We start from the raw sequence: 17371 nt of genomic DNA on the forward strand, positions 1-17371 counted from the left end.
AATAGGCGCTTCCGTGGGCTGAAGCCCTGGGGGAGGGGAGAACCTTTCTTTTCTCTCGTGTGTGTGTGTGTGTGTGTGTGTGTGTGTGTGTGTGTGTGTGTGTGTGTGTGTGTGTGTGTGTGTGTGTGTGTGTGTGTGTGTGTGTGTGTGTGTGTGTGTGTGTGTGTGTGTGTGTGTGTGTGTGTGACCTCTCCGTTCTTCACACCTCACTGACAGCATTAGGGAGTCAGCGTATACTTCATTTCATGTGATATTATCTAAATATTCTTTGCCCCTACCACTGTCCACACAGTATTTGGATACCAGGTTACCTAAGCATTATAAACACAATAACTTCCCTTTAAATACCATGTTTAAAATATCTCTCTTCCTTGATATTGCCTTTCTAGCCACACCTGCTTTAAAAAAAATACCCTCAAACCACAGGTTTTTTAATAAACAGCTTATTTTCACCTGCTCCAAAGTTACTTAATAAGAATTTTGGAAAAAAAATAATCAGGCCCTCTCTGTGGGGGTGCTAAAGGGGGCAAATGTGCCGTAGCTGAGCCCAGACAGACTGAGACCGCACTAACCTCTGCCGTTCTAAGGCGTCACTCCAGATGAGTCTAGCCCGAGAGAGGAAGTTGCTGTCCTTCTTTTTAAGGTGTTTACATGAAGCAGCTGCATAACAAACACACAGAGCAGTGTTCTTGGTCTCCAGATGCACAGCGATTTCATACTCACGGCCTGTTTTGCTTTCAGTGGCAGGCATGCTGCAGGTGTCGACAGATGAGCTGGCATCCGCCTTAACCACTGATATTCAGTATTTTAAAGGTAAGTCGTTGTGCAATCTGACTTTTACCTTTGTACAGTTCCTGGGCTGCTTTCAAGTAAGGAAATTAAACACAACTCTGCCTGTCTCCACATAAGAAAACTGTGTGGGTTGAATGCCAAAAGAAAGGCAGAGGGTTCCAAGCCTGTTTGGTCCCCCATTACTGTATGGGAGCTCTGCCCTGCTCCTGGGAGAGCTTTCTGATAAAGTAACCCCCTTCCTAATCAACCTGTCAGTGCAGAAAAACAAAGCCATCAATCTGTGAGGATTTATTCTCATGAAACATGGACCTTTGTGGGGGCGGGGCAGCCTTCTCTCTGCCTTGTCTGCTCATAATGGGGAGCTGTCATTTATTTTGCGTTTACGAGGGGTTGACATGGTGCCAAGTGTCCCAAATGTCGTTACTTTTGATCTCACAAATAGTCTCGAGGTAGGCATAGCCATCACTCTCCTAGGAGAGGGAAGTACTCAGATTAAAAGGGGTTAATGGCTGTGGATGCCGAGCCACTGGCAGAAAGGCTGCCTACTTTACAGGCCAGTTCAGCCCTGCTGTCCGTTGCCTGTTCCTTGTGAGGTGTTTGTCTCTGCTCAGGGCACAAGGAGACTGTTCTCGTAGATGTTTCAGCTACCCACTTGCCCTTCTTCAGGCTTCCTTTCCATAGCTGTGAGGGTTTGCTATGGTCGCAGGTTTTATGGTCCCCTGACCATTCTGTGCTGAGCTTGCCCACCACCACGTGGGTCTGAGTTGCAGCTACGTTGCTGCTTGGCTCATGATCTCTACCTCTTAGGATACCCCTTCCACACTACTCAGCTTTGTCATGATCCACCGAGCTGCGTAGCAGGTAGTGCTGCCTCCCCTCCCACCTCCTGTTTCTCTACTGAGTTAAGGGACTCCATAAACAGCGTCCGTCCTCACTGCCCTCTTGGTTTCTTGTCCTGGACTGTGACACCAGCCTCTATTGAGGTTTTCATCTGGACTTTGTTCGTTTTTCCCTCCCAAATAGGAATTTGCTTTTCACCTGTGAGCATCAGTCTTTTTAGAGACACCCATTTCCCTAGAGAAAGCTCCTCCCTGTAGGACAGACTTCCGGGTCCGCCTTCATGGATGGTCTTAACCACTTCTCCATCCACACCTCTGCGCCCAGCTACATTAAACGACCTGATGTTCTCAAGATGCAGGACCCTCGGTTGTATCTTTCTGAAGACATGTTAAACTCACTTGCTACTTACCATGTAACCATATGGTTCCGTATCACATCCCTTCCTCCCTCCCTCCCTCCCTCCCTCCCTCCCTCCCTCCCTCCCTTGCCTTCCACCATGTGTGGTCACTCTTTAGAACTCTTCAACTGTTTTAACCTGGTGGTACCATCTCCGAGAAAGCTGCACGCGTTTCCCTGCCTTCACCGATGGTTCGACATCCATGGTCTTGACCTTGTTCTACCCCCTCCATGCACCCTCTCCCTCCAGCCAGCTGGAGAGACTCTGCTGCCCCTGCGCCCTGCTCAGCCCGAGACTTAAGGCCACAGGCACAGATCTGTGACACCCCACCACCCCCATCCACACTCCGCCTCTGTCAGGAGTTCTACGCGGGCTCTGCCTATGCCAGGCCACCCTGACCCCCTTCCCTGAGATCCTTCACTGGCCTTTTCACTCCAGAAGCTCTACTCTCTCAGGGTCCCCATCACTCCACTTGAGAATGGCAGCCACTTCCTCCCGAAGGCCCCCGCCGTCTCTGCTAGCTCCGCGGGTACATCTTGATTGATCTCACCATTACTTTCCAGACAGGCGAGCGAGCATTCAGGTGCCCTGGGCCGGCTCAATGCCCAGCCAGTGAGCCACTGTCAGGAAGCTGGCTCGCAGGGCCCTGAACTAGCTCAGCCGCACAGAGGTGACAGCAGCAGGACCGAGGTCAGATGTTGTAATGATTAGCCGAGGATCTGACACTTGCTGTGGATGGCGATGACTGGTGGCTGGTTTCACTGTCATTTTTTTTTTAACAGGATGTGCACGGATGTTCAAGAGAATGAATAGACAGTTTGGTTGGTTTCTGAGGAGGGGGCCACTTGTCCTAATACTTCCTCTTCCTTCTACTCTTCCAGGAGACGTGATAATACGTCGACACAACACACAGATTGCCGCATTTTACCGGGATCTCTTGGCCAAGTCGCTGTACAGTCGTTTGTTTGGTTTTCTGATTAACACGGTGAATTGCTGCCTCCAGAATCAAGATGAACATAAAAGGTAGGAGCTGTGGATGCTCGTGCCTGCATCAACATGCCACACACAGCTCAGGGGCTGGACATGCTGGCCCCAATGTCACCCAGTCAGTCACACACAACTCAGGGACTATAGATGCTGGCCCTTGGGTTATCCAGCTATTTGCAGTTCCAGGTCTGTGAATGGCCGCCTGTTCCTCTGCTATGCACACCTAAGGCCTTACCTCTGGGAGATGCTTTGCATTGCAGCATTGCCCAGGGACAGGCTTCATTCATGCTTCATCTTAGCAAGCTAATCTCACTGGAAGGCATCAGTAATTATGCTTTAGAAATATTAAGCCCCGCCCCACCTTCCCACCCACCGGCACTGATGGATGAATCAAACTGTCTCTCATGCATAGATATGCAAATGGGCTCTCTCCAGAATGAAGGTATAGATGTGGCCTTTTGTGCACCGAGAAGAATAGAAACTTTATGAGTCTAGGAACAAGACAGTCTAAGAATATCGGGAGCTCGGGAGCTGGATGAAAGCCCACGTGTGTCTCTGTCAGAACCAGTTTGACGCAGAGTATAACTCTGCCTTGAGATTCCTTCCTTACTTTGTGGGTTATTTGACAAAGTTTCTCTGTGGTAATCCTCGTGGCTCATACCCTTAATCATCTCTAAGCAGTAGCTTTTCAGGGCTATTTGATCATCTAAAAATTATAGATTTCCACGGTGTTTTGTCAATGAATAACTCCGTTATTATTCTTGTCACTGGTGACGACCTTGAGCAGACATCTGAAGGTCGGATTTCACTCAGAACTCTTCACAGGCATGCGTGCCTTTGAATGGAAGTCTCTGAGAACTTTCCCCATTGTCCTAGAGTTCTTTACCAAATCCGTGGATTAAGCCATTTCTTGGAAAATATTAAAATTAGCATCAATTAATGGGAAAGTCCTGAGATGAGCATAGACATTGTAGGCTTTGAACAAAGGGATATTGAGATTCTTCAGATGTAGCCTGGCAGAATCACAGGATTCAGCACTGCGTGGTGTCTTCAACACCTGCTGGGCAGTTCAGGGTCGCTGAGGTGGTTTTAGCAGAAACACCTGCCTTGTCCTCGGATGTGATGAGGGCTCCTGGCTCCATGGTGTGATGAAAGCTTCAGCTCTCAGCCTGTGGTCCTCCATCTTCCTAGCCTTGCCCTCCCTGAGATGCAACACCTAAGAGAAGGGGCTTGAGAAATTAAGGAATTCCTTTTGTTTCTGGGTTGGAAGGGGAGGCTGGGGGCAGGGAGCGGCCTGGCCCAAGCTTGCTTATGAGTCAGTGGGCCAGGAAACAGAGAAAGGGGGATGCCAGAATCCAGCTGGCTTTCTCCTTTTCACTCTTAATTTCATCAAGGACGCTGGCCCATGGGATGGTACTGTCCACGTGGGGGGTGGGGTGGGGGGAGGTCTTCCCCCAGTTCAGTCCCGCAGATGTACACATCCAAAGGTGCACCTCACTAATGTCCCCTCGCAGTTCTTAACCCTACCAAGTTGGCAAAAGAAATGAGATGCCACAGCCTGTAAACGTAACAATTATTCACAGCTGATAGCAATGTGCTAAGTTTACCAAACTATCCTTGTAGAAATCTATTCGCACCCTTCCCCATGTAGATAGTGATCAATTAATGCTCAATTAATGCATAAACCTGGGGCTTCTAGAAAACTTCCACTTGACATTTGAATCGTTCAGAGCCTTGAATTTATATGTTTGGAGACACTTAAATGTGTTAGAGAGAGGAAACATGGCCAGCCTCCTAAAAGGTGGATATCTTGCCTTGTGTGTCAGAACGGAGAAGCGGGTGGCGGCCTCAGCTTCTGAAGCTCTTTGGAAGCAGCTGCAGGAAGAAAGTGTTTGCGGAGAATGAGAGTCACAAACTGTAGTCATATACGCTCCACCTCTGAGCGACAGTATCTCCTTGGAACCATTAACTTTTATTTATTTACTTATTTTCAAGAATCACCTAAATTTGGGTTTAAACTTCCTCGCGATGCAGGGGAAAGTTTTATCTGCAGTAATTCTGACTCTTAGAAATTCTCGGAACACTTCATGTTTTAAAGATCTGCTTTTGGAATCAGAAAAATCAGAGGTCTTTGCACAACCTTACGATTTTGGTATTCGCCAGCCCCCATTTGTTTTAAAGTATTAGAAATACCTTATAGTAAATTTAACCCTCTGATGCTCTAGTGGTCAAAGCTGGCCAGCACGCTGACGCGATGGGCTGGGATATTCCTACTCTTCATTTTCTTGTGAGAATTTCAAGTGAGAGTGGGTGCTGGCCAGCTGGACACTAAGGCACCGTGGAGGGAGCCAAGGAAAGCTGGGGCAGATCAAATGTCTCCTCTTGGAATGACCAGCTCATTTCTTAAAGTAAAATGGGTATAATATGAAAAAATAGCTGTGCTTTCTCTTCCTGATTTCACGAGGAAAACTTACAGTGTGAAGCAGGGACGTTGGAGGACTAGTCAGTTGAGGTGAGCACAGACTGTCTCTGTGTTTGCCAGGACAAGCCAGTCTGCAAGATTAAGAGGAGCTTTTCCTGGGCTCCTGTCTGCTGTGACCTTGACATCTGTGTGGCTCTCTCAGGATGCATTTGGCCCTGGCAGAGGCAGGTCAGACTTGAAGCACACTGGAACAGTTTGTTAGGCTCAGTGCAGAGTGGCATGGCGCAAGGAGGCAGAAAGAGCTAAAATAACAGTAGGAATAAGGACCCTGAAACCTCTGCAGCAACCATGCTTTGTGTTTCTTTAAAACTGTATCATTCTCAAAGTGTGTGTGCACAAGTGCCTACCGGGGTAAAATCCCACTGAATAGCTAAAAACTAAAAACAGCATATTTAGGAAGGATGACTGGGAAGGTAAAACAGGAGCCTCCCTCACAACAACAACAACAACAGCAACACACACACATATTTTAAAACTACAGTTTCTAGACATTAACTCTTTCTAGGGACATTGCTTTTTCTTAGCTATAATTTCTTGGCTTTGAGAGGAATGGATGGCAATGTCACTATCAAAAACTGGCATATCCTATGGCAATGCCTTCCAGACAGTCTCTTGTTTGCCCAGCCCGCTGTAAGAGTCCGACCCTACCTACCTTTCGACCCTGCCTCCCAATTTCCACTTTCTGTTATCCTTACCCCAGCCACTGCAGATGCCACCCTGCCTCTAGTGACACTCTTGTTCTTCTTGGAATCAGCCATGAAATAGGCAAAGGGGGTCAGAAAAGCTAGTTATGTGTTAGCGCTCCCAGAATTTGGCTTGCCCACCAGGACCCTAGCTCCTGACACAAACAGACTCATGCTGTCCTGAGAGAGCAGCAGTGGCCAGCACATGCTCTCACAGCCTAGCAAAGGACAGCTGTGGGCACTTCTTGTCCTGGTCCCCTCCCAGTGCCCAGTAGGAGGCAGCAGTGCTACGCCATCTGTCTGTCTGTCTGTCTGTCTGTCTGTCTGTCTGTCTGTGGGAGGAAGCCTGGCACTCCACAGCACCTTCAGACGGCACATGAGTGTCACCAAGAGTCGCGGGACCCAAGAAATAAGGCTCCAGATAATGTAGATGACATAAACCCAGGGCTCCTATTTAGAGGAATTTGACCTTTATTTTCCTGTGTTAAAAGCACACAGCCAGTCCTGGATGGCTGCTGGAGGTATAGGAAATAACTTTGCACTTCATTTGTATCTTCGTTTCTTAAAAACTGTTGTGAGGAGACACCATGACCAGGAAAGCTTAGAAAAGAAAGAATTTGTCCTGACTTACAGCTCCAGAGGCTGAATTTCCATCATGGTGGGCATCAGGAAGGCAGACATGGAGCAATACCTGAGAGCTCACATGTTGAGCCATGATCAGGAGACAGAGAGAGCTAACTGGGAACAGCAGAGGTTTTTGAAGGTTCAAAGCTCAACCTCAGTGACACGCCTCCTCCAACAGGGCCACACCTCCTAACCCTTCCCGAACAATTCTACCAACTGAGACAAAGTACTCAAACATAAGAGTCTGTGGGCCTGCAATCTGATCTAATGAAGGCAATTCCTTAGTGGAGGTTCCCTACCCTCAGATAACAAGGTGACAGAAGCTAGCTAGCACAGACCCTGAGCAGGGGTGTGGTGGGCATCAGTCGTGTGTGCTCCACAGGTGTTTCTGTGCCCCTGGGAATGGCGAGAAGAGGGGACAGAAAGGAAGGGTTCAAGGCTTGCTGTGTAGGATGACCAGAGATTTCTCCAGGAGGTGTGATGAGGTCACTACTCCATCTTGGCATCTGATCCATGTGCTCAGGTTGACTATTGGATAGAAAAGAAGGCTGGTGAGCCAACATTTGTGGTGGTTCTCAGGCCTTTCAGTCTCCTCTCTGCTGACCACTGTACACATTTGAAGAAATGTATGTTTTTCCATGTTCTATTGTTATAAAGAGACACCAATGGCCAAGGCACCTTATAAGAGAAGGCTTTCAATTGGGAGGTTGCTCGTAGTTTCAGAAGGTGGGTCTGTGATCACCATGGTGAGGGGGCATGGTGGGATACAGGTGGGTCTGTGATCACCATGGTGAGGGGGCGTGGTGGGATGCAGGGGGGTCTGTGATCACCATGGTGAGGGGCGTGGTGGGATGAAGGTGGGCCTGTGATCACCATGGTGAGGGAGCATGGTGGGATGCAGGTGGGTCTGTGATCACCATGGTGAGGGGGCATGGTGGGATGCAGGTGGGTCTGTGATCACCATGGTGAGAGGGAGTGGTGGGATGAAGGTGGGCCTGTGATCACCATGGTGAGGGGGCATGGTGGGATGCAGGGGGGTCTGTGATCACCATGGTAAGGGGCGTGGTGGGATGCAGGGGGGCCTTTGATCACCATGGTGAGGGGGCATGGTGGGATGCAGGTGGGTCTGTGATCACCATGGTGAGGGGGGGTGGTGGGATGCAGGGGGGCCTGTGATCACCATGGTGAGGGGCGTGGTGGGATGAAGGTGGGCCTGTGATCACCATGGTGAGGGGGCATGGTGGGATGCAGGTGGGTCTGTGATCACCATGGTGAGAGGGCGTGGTGGGATGAAGGTGGGCCTGTGATCACCATGGTGAGGGAGCATGGTGGGATGCAGGTGGGTCTGTGATCACCATGGTGAGGGGGCATGGTGGGATGCAGGTGGGTCTGTGATCACCATGGTGAGAGGGAGTGGTGGGATGAAGGTGGGCCTGTGATCACCATGGTGAGGGGGCGTGGTGGGATGAAGGTGGGTCTGTGATCACCATGGTGAGGGGGCGTGGTGGGATGCAAGTGGGTCTGTGATCACCATGGTGAGGGGGCGTGGTGGGATGCAGGTGGGTCTGTGATCACCATGGTGAGGGGGCGTGGTGGGATGCAGGTGGGCCTGTGATCACCATGGTGAGGGGGCGTGGTGGGACGCAGGTGGGCCTGTGATCACCATGGTGAGGGGGCATGGTGGGATGCAGGTGGGTCTGTGATCACCATGGTGAGGGGGCATGGTGGGACGCAGGTGGGCCTGTGATCACCATGGTGAGGGGGCATGGTGCTGGAGCAGTAGCTGGGAGTTCCCATTATGTCGCCAAGTCACAGATAAAGAGAGAGACCAAGTCTGGCGTGGACTTTTGAAACCTCAAAGCCTACCTCCAACAACACACCTCCTCTAACAAGGCCATATCTACTCCTACAAGCTCACACTTGCTAATCCTTCCCAAACAGTTTCATTAACTGAGAACCAAGCATCCAAACCCTCGAGCCTATCAGCCTTTCTCATTGAATCGGCCACACCACGTGATGACTCACAGCCACTTGCCTTCCGCCTCCCACCCCCATGTGTCCTGTATCTTATGTTTTATACTTGTTATTTTCCAGGAAAGGACACACTATCTACCATTATTTAATAAACACAGCAACAACAACAAACAGGAAACAATGTGAAATTTGTAAGAAAGCCAACATGTGTCTAAGAATCCAATGGAATTGTTACTTTGCAATGAACTCTGATTTTTCCCCCCTTGTGATATTTTATTGAAATGACAATGAAGATTTAACTTTCAGAGTCCTAGCTTATAAAGCTGCCCTCAGGAAAACACAAGGCAAATGAAAGGCTGCAGGAAGTTACACAGTAACAGTCTAGAAATCAGCACACAATCAAGCACTGGGTTTAAAAAAAGATGATTTATACATTCTTTCTTAATCCTATTGAGAGCACTTAATTCTTAATAAATGGATTTGTGTTATTAATTTTTAACCGCATCATAAAAAATAATCAAATCCTTGCCATGCCTTTGTTAGAAAATGAAGCTAATCTCAATCAGAGGTTTTCCCCCCCTTTCTTATCATTTGTCAGCTTTTATCCTTTGTTAGAAAAGATTGAAAAGTCAAGATGAGTACACAGTTACACGGCAGATGTTCACCTGTGGCCACAAGTTAACATGACTAACGAGGCAGAAAAACTAAACGGTGGAGCTGAAAGCATAAGTCCTTCTTGCTTCCTCGCATAGAAGAGGCTCAGTCCTCCCCAGGCATTTCTTTCGCTCCCCAGTCACCCTCTTTTTCATAATAACTGCAGAAGAACACAAGTCGACAAGAAGTATAGAAGTGCAAGCCTGAGGTGTATTTTCTGTGCTTTTTTTTCTCCTGATTCCATGTTGTTTTTGAGATTTAACCGCATCAACCCGTCAAGAATAGTCTATTGCTTTCACTTGCTGGACTAATTCTTGTGGATGCGGAAACCCCATGTGCAGACAGCTGCTGAGTCTCGTCCACAGTTTGCTCGGTTGCCAGCAGCGCTGCGTCCTTGTGCACAGCTTTTGGTGCTCGCTCAGGATTCCCCTGGGCTGGCGGCCTTTAGTGGCAGCATTGCAGTGAGGGCATGAGTCTGCGTTTCTCTGACTGAGCAGCGACTCCTCCAGCAAGACTGCACTGCGGCCTGGAGACTGCCGCAGACGCACTGCACATTCTAGTCCTGTTTCGGGGCCTTAGCACGACAGTCCTCTCTCATCACAAGGCTACTCCACATTTTCTCTGAAACTGAGGTTCTCAACAAATCATAAATATGATATTTGGTGTACGAGGGATTGAAATGATTTTATATTTGACTCTGATATTCTATTAACATCGTTGCTCAGTCCCTCTGGGTTTTAATCTGACTGAAATTACATCAATAGTATATTTTTAATGTTTTAGTTGTTTTTAATAGATTCCACTTTCTTCCCATGTTTTGGTGATCTTTATTCTTCCGTAGATTCCGTATTGTCTTTGATTTCCATGAAATGTTCTTTGAGGACCCTGTGCAGAAGCACATCCAGGGATGACTGTGGAGGAGCTCGTCCCCCTTGGACTAGTGCTTGCTTCCGCATTGCAGCGTTTGTCTGTGTTCTGTCAGTCAGCAGTGCCTGCCGCCTCCCCTTGGGTTTCTGCACACTGCACCTCACTTAGTGTTACCAGACTGCTGTTCTGTTGCACTACAGTTTACTGAAGTGCTGAATGAAGAGTTTTTAAGGTTGACCCTTTATCTAGAAATCCTAAGTTCTATCTAGGCCTTGCTCATTGGTTCTGATCAGTTTTTGAGAGAATAGTTTGTATGTTCTAGTACACGATCAGAGGGTGTTTCTTCCACCTGTGCCTCTTGTTTCTCTTGCTGTCTTACTGCACTAACCAGCTCTGCCAGACAGAGTTGCCTTGTTTCCAAAATGATGACAATATTGCTAAGACTTGTCCTTATGCAATGTGTTTCCTTGTTTTTGTTTGTTTTGTTTTGTTTAAGACAGGATCTCATAGCCCTAGCTGGTCTGGACTCTGACTGGCCTCAGACTCATAGAGATCCACCTGCCTCCGCCTCCAAGTGCTAGGTTTAAGGCATGTGCCACCATACCCAGGGGTGTGTGTGTGTGTGTGTGTGTGTGTGTGTGTGTGTGTGTGTGTGTGTGTTAACATATATGAGTTCTATACTTATGTCAATTTTTTACCCCACAATTCCTCCCCTTTTCTCTGTACTCCCTGTCCAATTCATAACTTCTCCTTTAATTACTATTGCTTCATACACACACACACACACACACACACACACACACACACACACATACACACACAGAGGGAGGGAGAGACATGCACACACATGCATACAACTCACTAAGTCCACTTTCACTTTAAAATATTTTTAGTTACTTTAAAATGTTTAATTGTTTAATAACTGCTTGCCTAGATGCATGTATGTGTACCACTTGAGTGCCTGGTGGCCTGAGAAGTCAGAGGAGCCATCAGGTCCCATGAAGCTGTAGTTCCAAGTGCTTGTGAGCCCACGTAGCTGCTGGGGACCAAAGCTGGTCCTCTGTAAGAACAGACGGTGCTCCTGAGCCCTGAGCCATCTCTTTAGCCCCCATTTGATTTCTTATGTTGATTGGTTCGCCCTGTAAGGTCACCAGCCTGTTCGGTGTAGTTTGTTTTTGTTTTCACAAGTGAGACAGGATTCTAGTTCTCCCCCTGATCGACCCGCTGGGCTGTCAACTCACACCAACGAGTGGGAGGGGCCGGTCTGCGTCTCTCCCCTCCACGGTGTCCCTAAGGCCATGCAACAGCTGGGGACGGCTGCCCTCGAGCACAGATTCTGTTTCTCTTTTGAGGTGCACAGGCTTCCAGCAAAGCCACCCACTCTACAGTTGTAAGCTTACTCCGTGTGAGCACCAGGTGTGTTCTGACGGCCTTACCGTAAGTTTATAACTGCAGGGATCATTTCTGCCCCTCTCATAGCTTGTGCGTACTTTTGTTCTGGCTCAAAACTAGTGTGTAAGAACTGTTTCTAAAAAAATTTTTTTTGTTTGATTGGAAAGTCTCACGTTCTTTTGTTTTAATTGTTTTGTAGTTGATTGTGTCCTTGTTTTTGCTCTTTTGTTTTCTGAGCTTACAAGTCGACTGTTTCTTTGGTATTTTTCAGTGATTTTCTTTTCTCTAGGCCTCTAAACTACCGTCTAAGTACTTCTGAGTTCATTCCACGAGCTTCCCACATGTTTCAGTTCTAACTAGTTTGTCTCTCTGCTGTGTCAGAGATGCACTAACGAGCAGTTTGTCCGGAACTGAATCTGACACACCATGCATGTTTCCCTTCGTTCAGTTGGGGATTTTCATTACATACAGGCATTTCTTTGATTCTTATGAATACAGTACAAGTGACTTCTATTTCTGGGTCGACTTGTTTAAATCATTCTACTGATTGCCATGACAACCTAAACTCTGCAATTGGCAAATATCTGAAGCAAAACCTGTTCTCTAAACAAGCCTCTTGCTCCGTCTCCTCCCCACACACAGACGAGTACTGTTTTCTTGAAGAGCCGACCATCTTCCTCTGTAGCTGCGTTTGCCCTTGTTGATCCTCTCTGAGCATTTCTGTTTCCAAATAGGAAGATCGAGAGGAGCTTGAAGGTTTTACCAAAGCCCCAGGTACATCCTAGCACCCAAGTGAGATTTAAAGGACCCAATGACAAATAATGGTAAAAAAAAAAATGTGTCGTTCTCATTATAAAAGTTGCCAGACACCTTGGACCAAAACATGGCTGAATTTAAATGTAAATCATAGCATTTATGAGTTGTTTTCAAGAATGGCACAGCTCCTACACTTAAGGGAGATCTGTCTGCTTTGGTCCTGCCTCCATGTTTTCAGGAGATTCAACTGATCTGTAGAAATAGTGTGCTTTAGTGTCAAGTGTTAACTCCCGGGTGCTATTATTACACCGGGGCGTGATGGGAGTTGTGTCCGAGGGAACAATGCCCCAGAAGGACAAGGATGGGATCTAGAAAGTCGGAGCCCTCAGAGACCCTGTCTCTGAATAAAGCCATGCTGAGCTCCAGCGGAGCCCTGGGATCAGAAAGTCCATGCAGGCCATGTCAGTAGCTGTAGTTAACGCCATTGCTTTTGCTTTGTAACTGCCTCTGAGGAGGCTGCATCCAGTAAGGAAGCCTGCTAGAGTTGGTCAGGGCCGCACTCCGGAGGTTTGCCCTGTGCACACACGGCCGGGTCACACTCGCGATACACTGAAGGCAAAGAACACCAGGGTCTGTGAGACTGACACTCAAGGGCTGGGGTTCAGAGCATCTTGAGAGGCCCTGCAGGAGGAGATGTGCAAGATCTCCCATGTCCGCATGGCTGTCAGTGACCTCTGTCAGCTCCTCACTCTGTGGGTGTCCTCAGGACCTCCGGGAGGCATAGACACGCTTCACTGACCCCGCGTGGGCACATGAGCCTCCACACCAACCATCTACAAAGCAGTTCTCAGTGTCCACTCTCCGTGGCAAAAGCAGGCACAGTTTCATGTAGCACGCTATCTTTCTAGGTTGATCAGACACAATAAGAGGTAAAATAAAGTTAGTGCCTTAGGGAAGGCTCCTCTCGGCGACAAGACAGGTGTTCTGAGAATTTGCTGAAGGACCAGTGGCACTCGGCAACGCTTCCTGTAGGCTGGGCCAGTAGCTCTGCGTAATCTTAGGGTACAGTGTCCTTCTGTCTCCGGAAATGGAGTCTTACACTTCAGGCCATATAAGACAAACTCTGAATTACCCTTCCCAACTCAGATCATGCTAATAGACACACCAAAGCCCGCAGATCTTTGAATTTCTGTGGCCTGAGAGAGTTGCCTTTAGAAGGTAGATGTTGGATTTTTTTTTTTTGAGTCAGGTCTTGTCATGTCATTAATCTTCCTGCTTAAGCTTTTCACGTGCACATTTCTTGTGTGCATCACATGCCTGGCTCCATCAGTCAGTGAATTTTGAAAGTTGCAAATCTGATGGCCATTCTTGCAAATCCTGTGATCGTGTGTGTTCAGCCCATCCGGTGGCTCTATTGCCCTCTGAAGTGAAATTCCAACTCTGGGGAAGGAAATAGCTCCATGGAGAGTGTGGCTTCCTGCTGGGGATGCATGGGTGTTCCTCACACACTGGCTTCCTTCCCGGGATGCATGGGTGCTCCTCACACACTGGCTCTCTGCCGGGGATGCACGGGTGCTCCTCACATACTGGCTTCCTGCTGGGGATGCATGGGTGCTCCTCACACACTGACTCTGTGCTGGGAATGCACAGGTGCTCCTCACACACTGACTCTCTGCTGGGGATGCACGGGTGTTCCTCACACACTGACTCTCTATACACAAGCAGCATGAGCTGAAAGCTGGAGCTGTCTATGCATTCCACCCTCCCCCAGCCAGAAGAATGTCTCCTTTGCAGGATTTATAACAGCATCTCTTCGTGGAAGATTGTGGGGAGCCTCATATCCGGTTATCGGCCTTTCATTCCTCCTGGGCCGGCCTTAAGCTTCCTCCCTGAGCGGCTGGCCATCACGTCAGATCACATGGTTTTGTACTTTTTAAGTTTCTCTCCACTTGATCTTGAACTTTTGATGACTGTTCTTCACCTCTGTGAGCCAAAGGGTTACTGGAAATGGACTATGAACCCCAGAAAAGGCCCCTGATTTCACTCTCCTTTCAGCCCCGTCCTCTATGGTGATGACATGGATCTTCCTTGTCCAAGACAAGCCCTGGCAGTCATCACTTCGGAACATGATCGCCAGCCCTGACTGAGTCCCACGGCAAGCATTACCACAAGCTCACCTGCAAACTGACACAGACAGGCAACAAAGGGAGGGTGGACCAGACCCAAGGCTGAGATAAACATCACCCAGAAAAGATCGTGCCCGGGGTCCTACATCCTCACACCAGCTCATACTCCACCGTTGACTTTCACAAGGGGTAGCCCAAGACAAGGACCCAGTATCCACTTGCAAAGGGGGAAAGCGCTGCCCATGGCCACTGCCTCACGGGAAACATATGTCTGGCCTGCTCTCTTTGCTGCAGCTTTCCCTACCCCCCAAAAATTCACGTGTGGTGTGTAAATTTCTAAAGTCATCTCTCCCTCTGTGACAGTGTATGACAATCTCAAGGGGTCCCTCTAGTCTCTGCTTCTGACCCCGGACACATGAAGCCACTTTTCCCCCCTTTGCCAGAAGAAGTGACATCTTTGTCATGACTGGACCTTGAAATATAGCGTCTAGCTCATCACAGCAGGTGACTGCTGAAGGTGCCCACAAACTTAGACTGAGGCTGTATCAGTTGATTTTCCTGTTGTTGTGATCAAATACCTAACAGGAAGTAAGCTAAAAGAGGAAGCATTTATCCTGGCTCAGAGTTTGAGGGTACAGCCCAACCATCCCTGGTGAGGAAGCATGGTCCTCGTGGACAGAAGTGTCCATCTGAGACGCATCCTTACATCTCTGTGAGGGAGGGAGCCGAGAGCATGGGATGATGGCATGTGCCTGGCTTTCTCCCCGCGCCCTTTTTCCATTCTGGACTCCTGATCCCTGGAATGGTGTTGTGTACACTCAGCTAAAGCCTCATCCACCCAGGCAGTCTTCTCTGGAAGCACCTTAGCAGTCACACACAGAAAGCTGAGTTGACAATGAAAATTAGCCGCCCCAGACATACATGAAGGCAAGGAGCGGATACGTTAAGTGCTGTGGTGACTGTGTCCAACTTCTTGAGAATACCGCTTCACTTTTCCTTCAAGGTCTCGGCCACTCAGAAGCTTTGTCCAGAACGTGCTTGCCTGCAGTTATCTTTCCGATAATAAATGGTGATTGGGGGTGCGCAGCAGGCAGTGTTGGTTATAAAATGTCGAACCCTCGTGTCATTCTGGATTTGCCAATGCCAACATAAATACTTACCTAAGCAGCTATCGTGTGGCGTTTATTTACCTGGCGAATGCTGTCCTCTGAATAGTTGGGTCCACATGAGCACACCTCCGTCCTATTCTGCGGAAGCCCAGCCTACCTTGGAGTCTCCTGTCCTCACATTCCTATGGACGCTGCATGCGTTGCTGGCCCTGTGGCCTCCAACAGCACAGGCTTCGGGTGACCTGGCCCTTCCTCTTCCATTCACTGGGTGGCTTCTTCCGCTCAGTGTCCAGATTTGAGATCCATGCTCAGCACTGAACACAACTGTTATCAGTTATTAATTCTTACTTTGCTTCCGTCCAAATTTCCTCTGTGAAAAATGTAGCGGTGTACCAACACAGTGAGTGCTTCGTTGTCTGTCTTCCCATAACCAGTCTCACTGCATGAACAAGGGACTCCCAAGACGATTGGACGTGTGGACTTGTTCTCTTGGATACACACCCAGGAGAGGAATTTCTGGGTCATTCCACAGTCAGTCCTTTAGTTCAGTACAGGAAGCCAACCCACACTCCAAGCTTCCAATTTTGGCTGTCTCCAGACATGTATGAAGGCCTAGCTTCTTCCTGCCTCACACACTGAGTTTTTCACCTGGATGTTTTCATTTGCGTAACTATTCATCTGTATTTCCAAGTTTTGTAACCATCATTTCAATGACCAGAGAGCAATTGGTGGAGCAGCGATGGCTTATTTACTCGGTCTCCTGTCATACCAAAGTGGGAGTTGTTTTAGACTCAGAATGCAAGCACTGATATCATTTAAATATTGTTTATTGTTTAAAAAAAAACAATTAGACCATGTAGTAGGCTGACGCGATTCCCATTTCTGAACATATTCTTGGAAACGAGTCTACGTGCATCACGGCAATAAATGCAGGCTCTCACTAGGGGACATGTGTTCATGAGCAGCACTAAACTGAGCTTCTGCTTTCACAGACAAGAAGGGACTAAGTGACTCGTATCGTTTGTACTTTTGGGACAGTCCTGTGGCTGGTGAGGCACAGCTGACAGGTGCATGGCAGGGAGGCCCACATGAGGCCTGGGTGTGAGGTGTCTTTTGCTCACCATCTTTTCAAAATGTGTTGTTATTTTGTTTGGGCTCCCTTTCCTGAGCCTACTCATGACCCAGGGGATGCTGGGAAACTGCACTGGGAATGAGAGCAAACTAACCCGGCTTCCACTTATGATGACATCCTAACTCAGCTAGTGTGTTTAGGTCTGCGGAAGTTACTTTAGATTCCAGCCTTCTCCCATACACACACACAGAGACACACACACATATATACACACACACACATGCCATCAAACACAGATTAGCGGCACAGCTTTATATCTGTGATATAAAAGGTATTTAATTTACTAATAAGTTAGTATAAGTTATTAGGCACTAGGAAAGCTCCAAAGAGGACTCTCAGAGAATTCAGGGAAAATGGCCATGCCATAGCCGTTTTATGGTCCATGTCATCTGAAGACTGGGTATTGATGGGTCTGAGGATCTCCGTTTCTCTCTCCTGGAGCTCAGCTATGAGTGGCACACCTCCCCCTGGCTGCAAGTTCCTGAACTGGACATCACCGACACAACTGCACTCAGCTGTAAAGGGCCACAGCCAGCTTGTAATGCAGCATGCCTTC

General features: G+C 48.3%; 1 protein-coding gene across 5 annotated transcripts in view; it reads left to right on the top strand.

Moving 5' to 3' along the window:
• The window catches only part of MYO16 (myosin XVI), a 464729-nt gene that overhangs the window by 268026 nt on the left and 179332 nt on the right, over window positions 1-17371 (top strand). For all 5 annotated transcript variants that reach the window (XM_084759479.1, XM_084759478.1, XM_084759475.1 and 2 more), the window contains exons 19-20: window positions 742-813; window positions 2911-3052. In XM_084759479.1, coding sequence (XP_084615605.1) covers window positions 742-813; window positions 2911-3052 — 214 coding nt within the window. The remainder of the gene's footprint in view (window positions 1-741; window positions 814-2910; window positions 3053-17371) is intronic.

This window comes from Acomys minous (genome assembly GCF_964271855.1).
Source record: "Acomys minous genome assembly, chromosome: 15".
In the NCBI taxonomy this organism is placed as follows: domain Eukaryota; kingdom Metazoa; phylum Chordata; class Mammalia; order Rodentia; family Muridae; genus Acomys; species Acomys minous.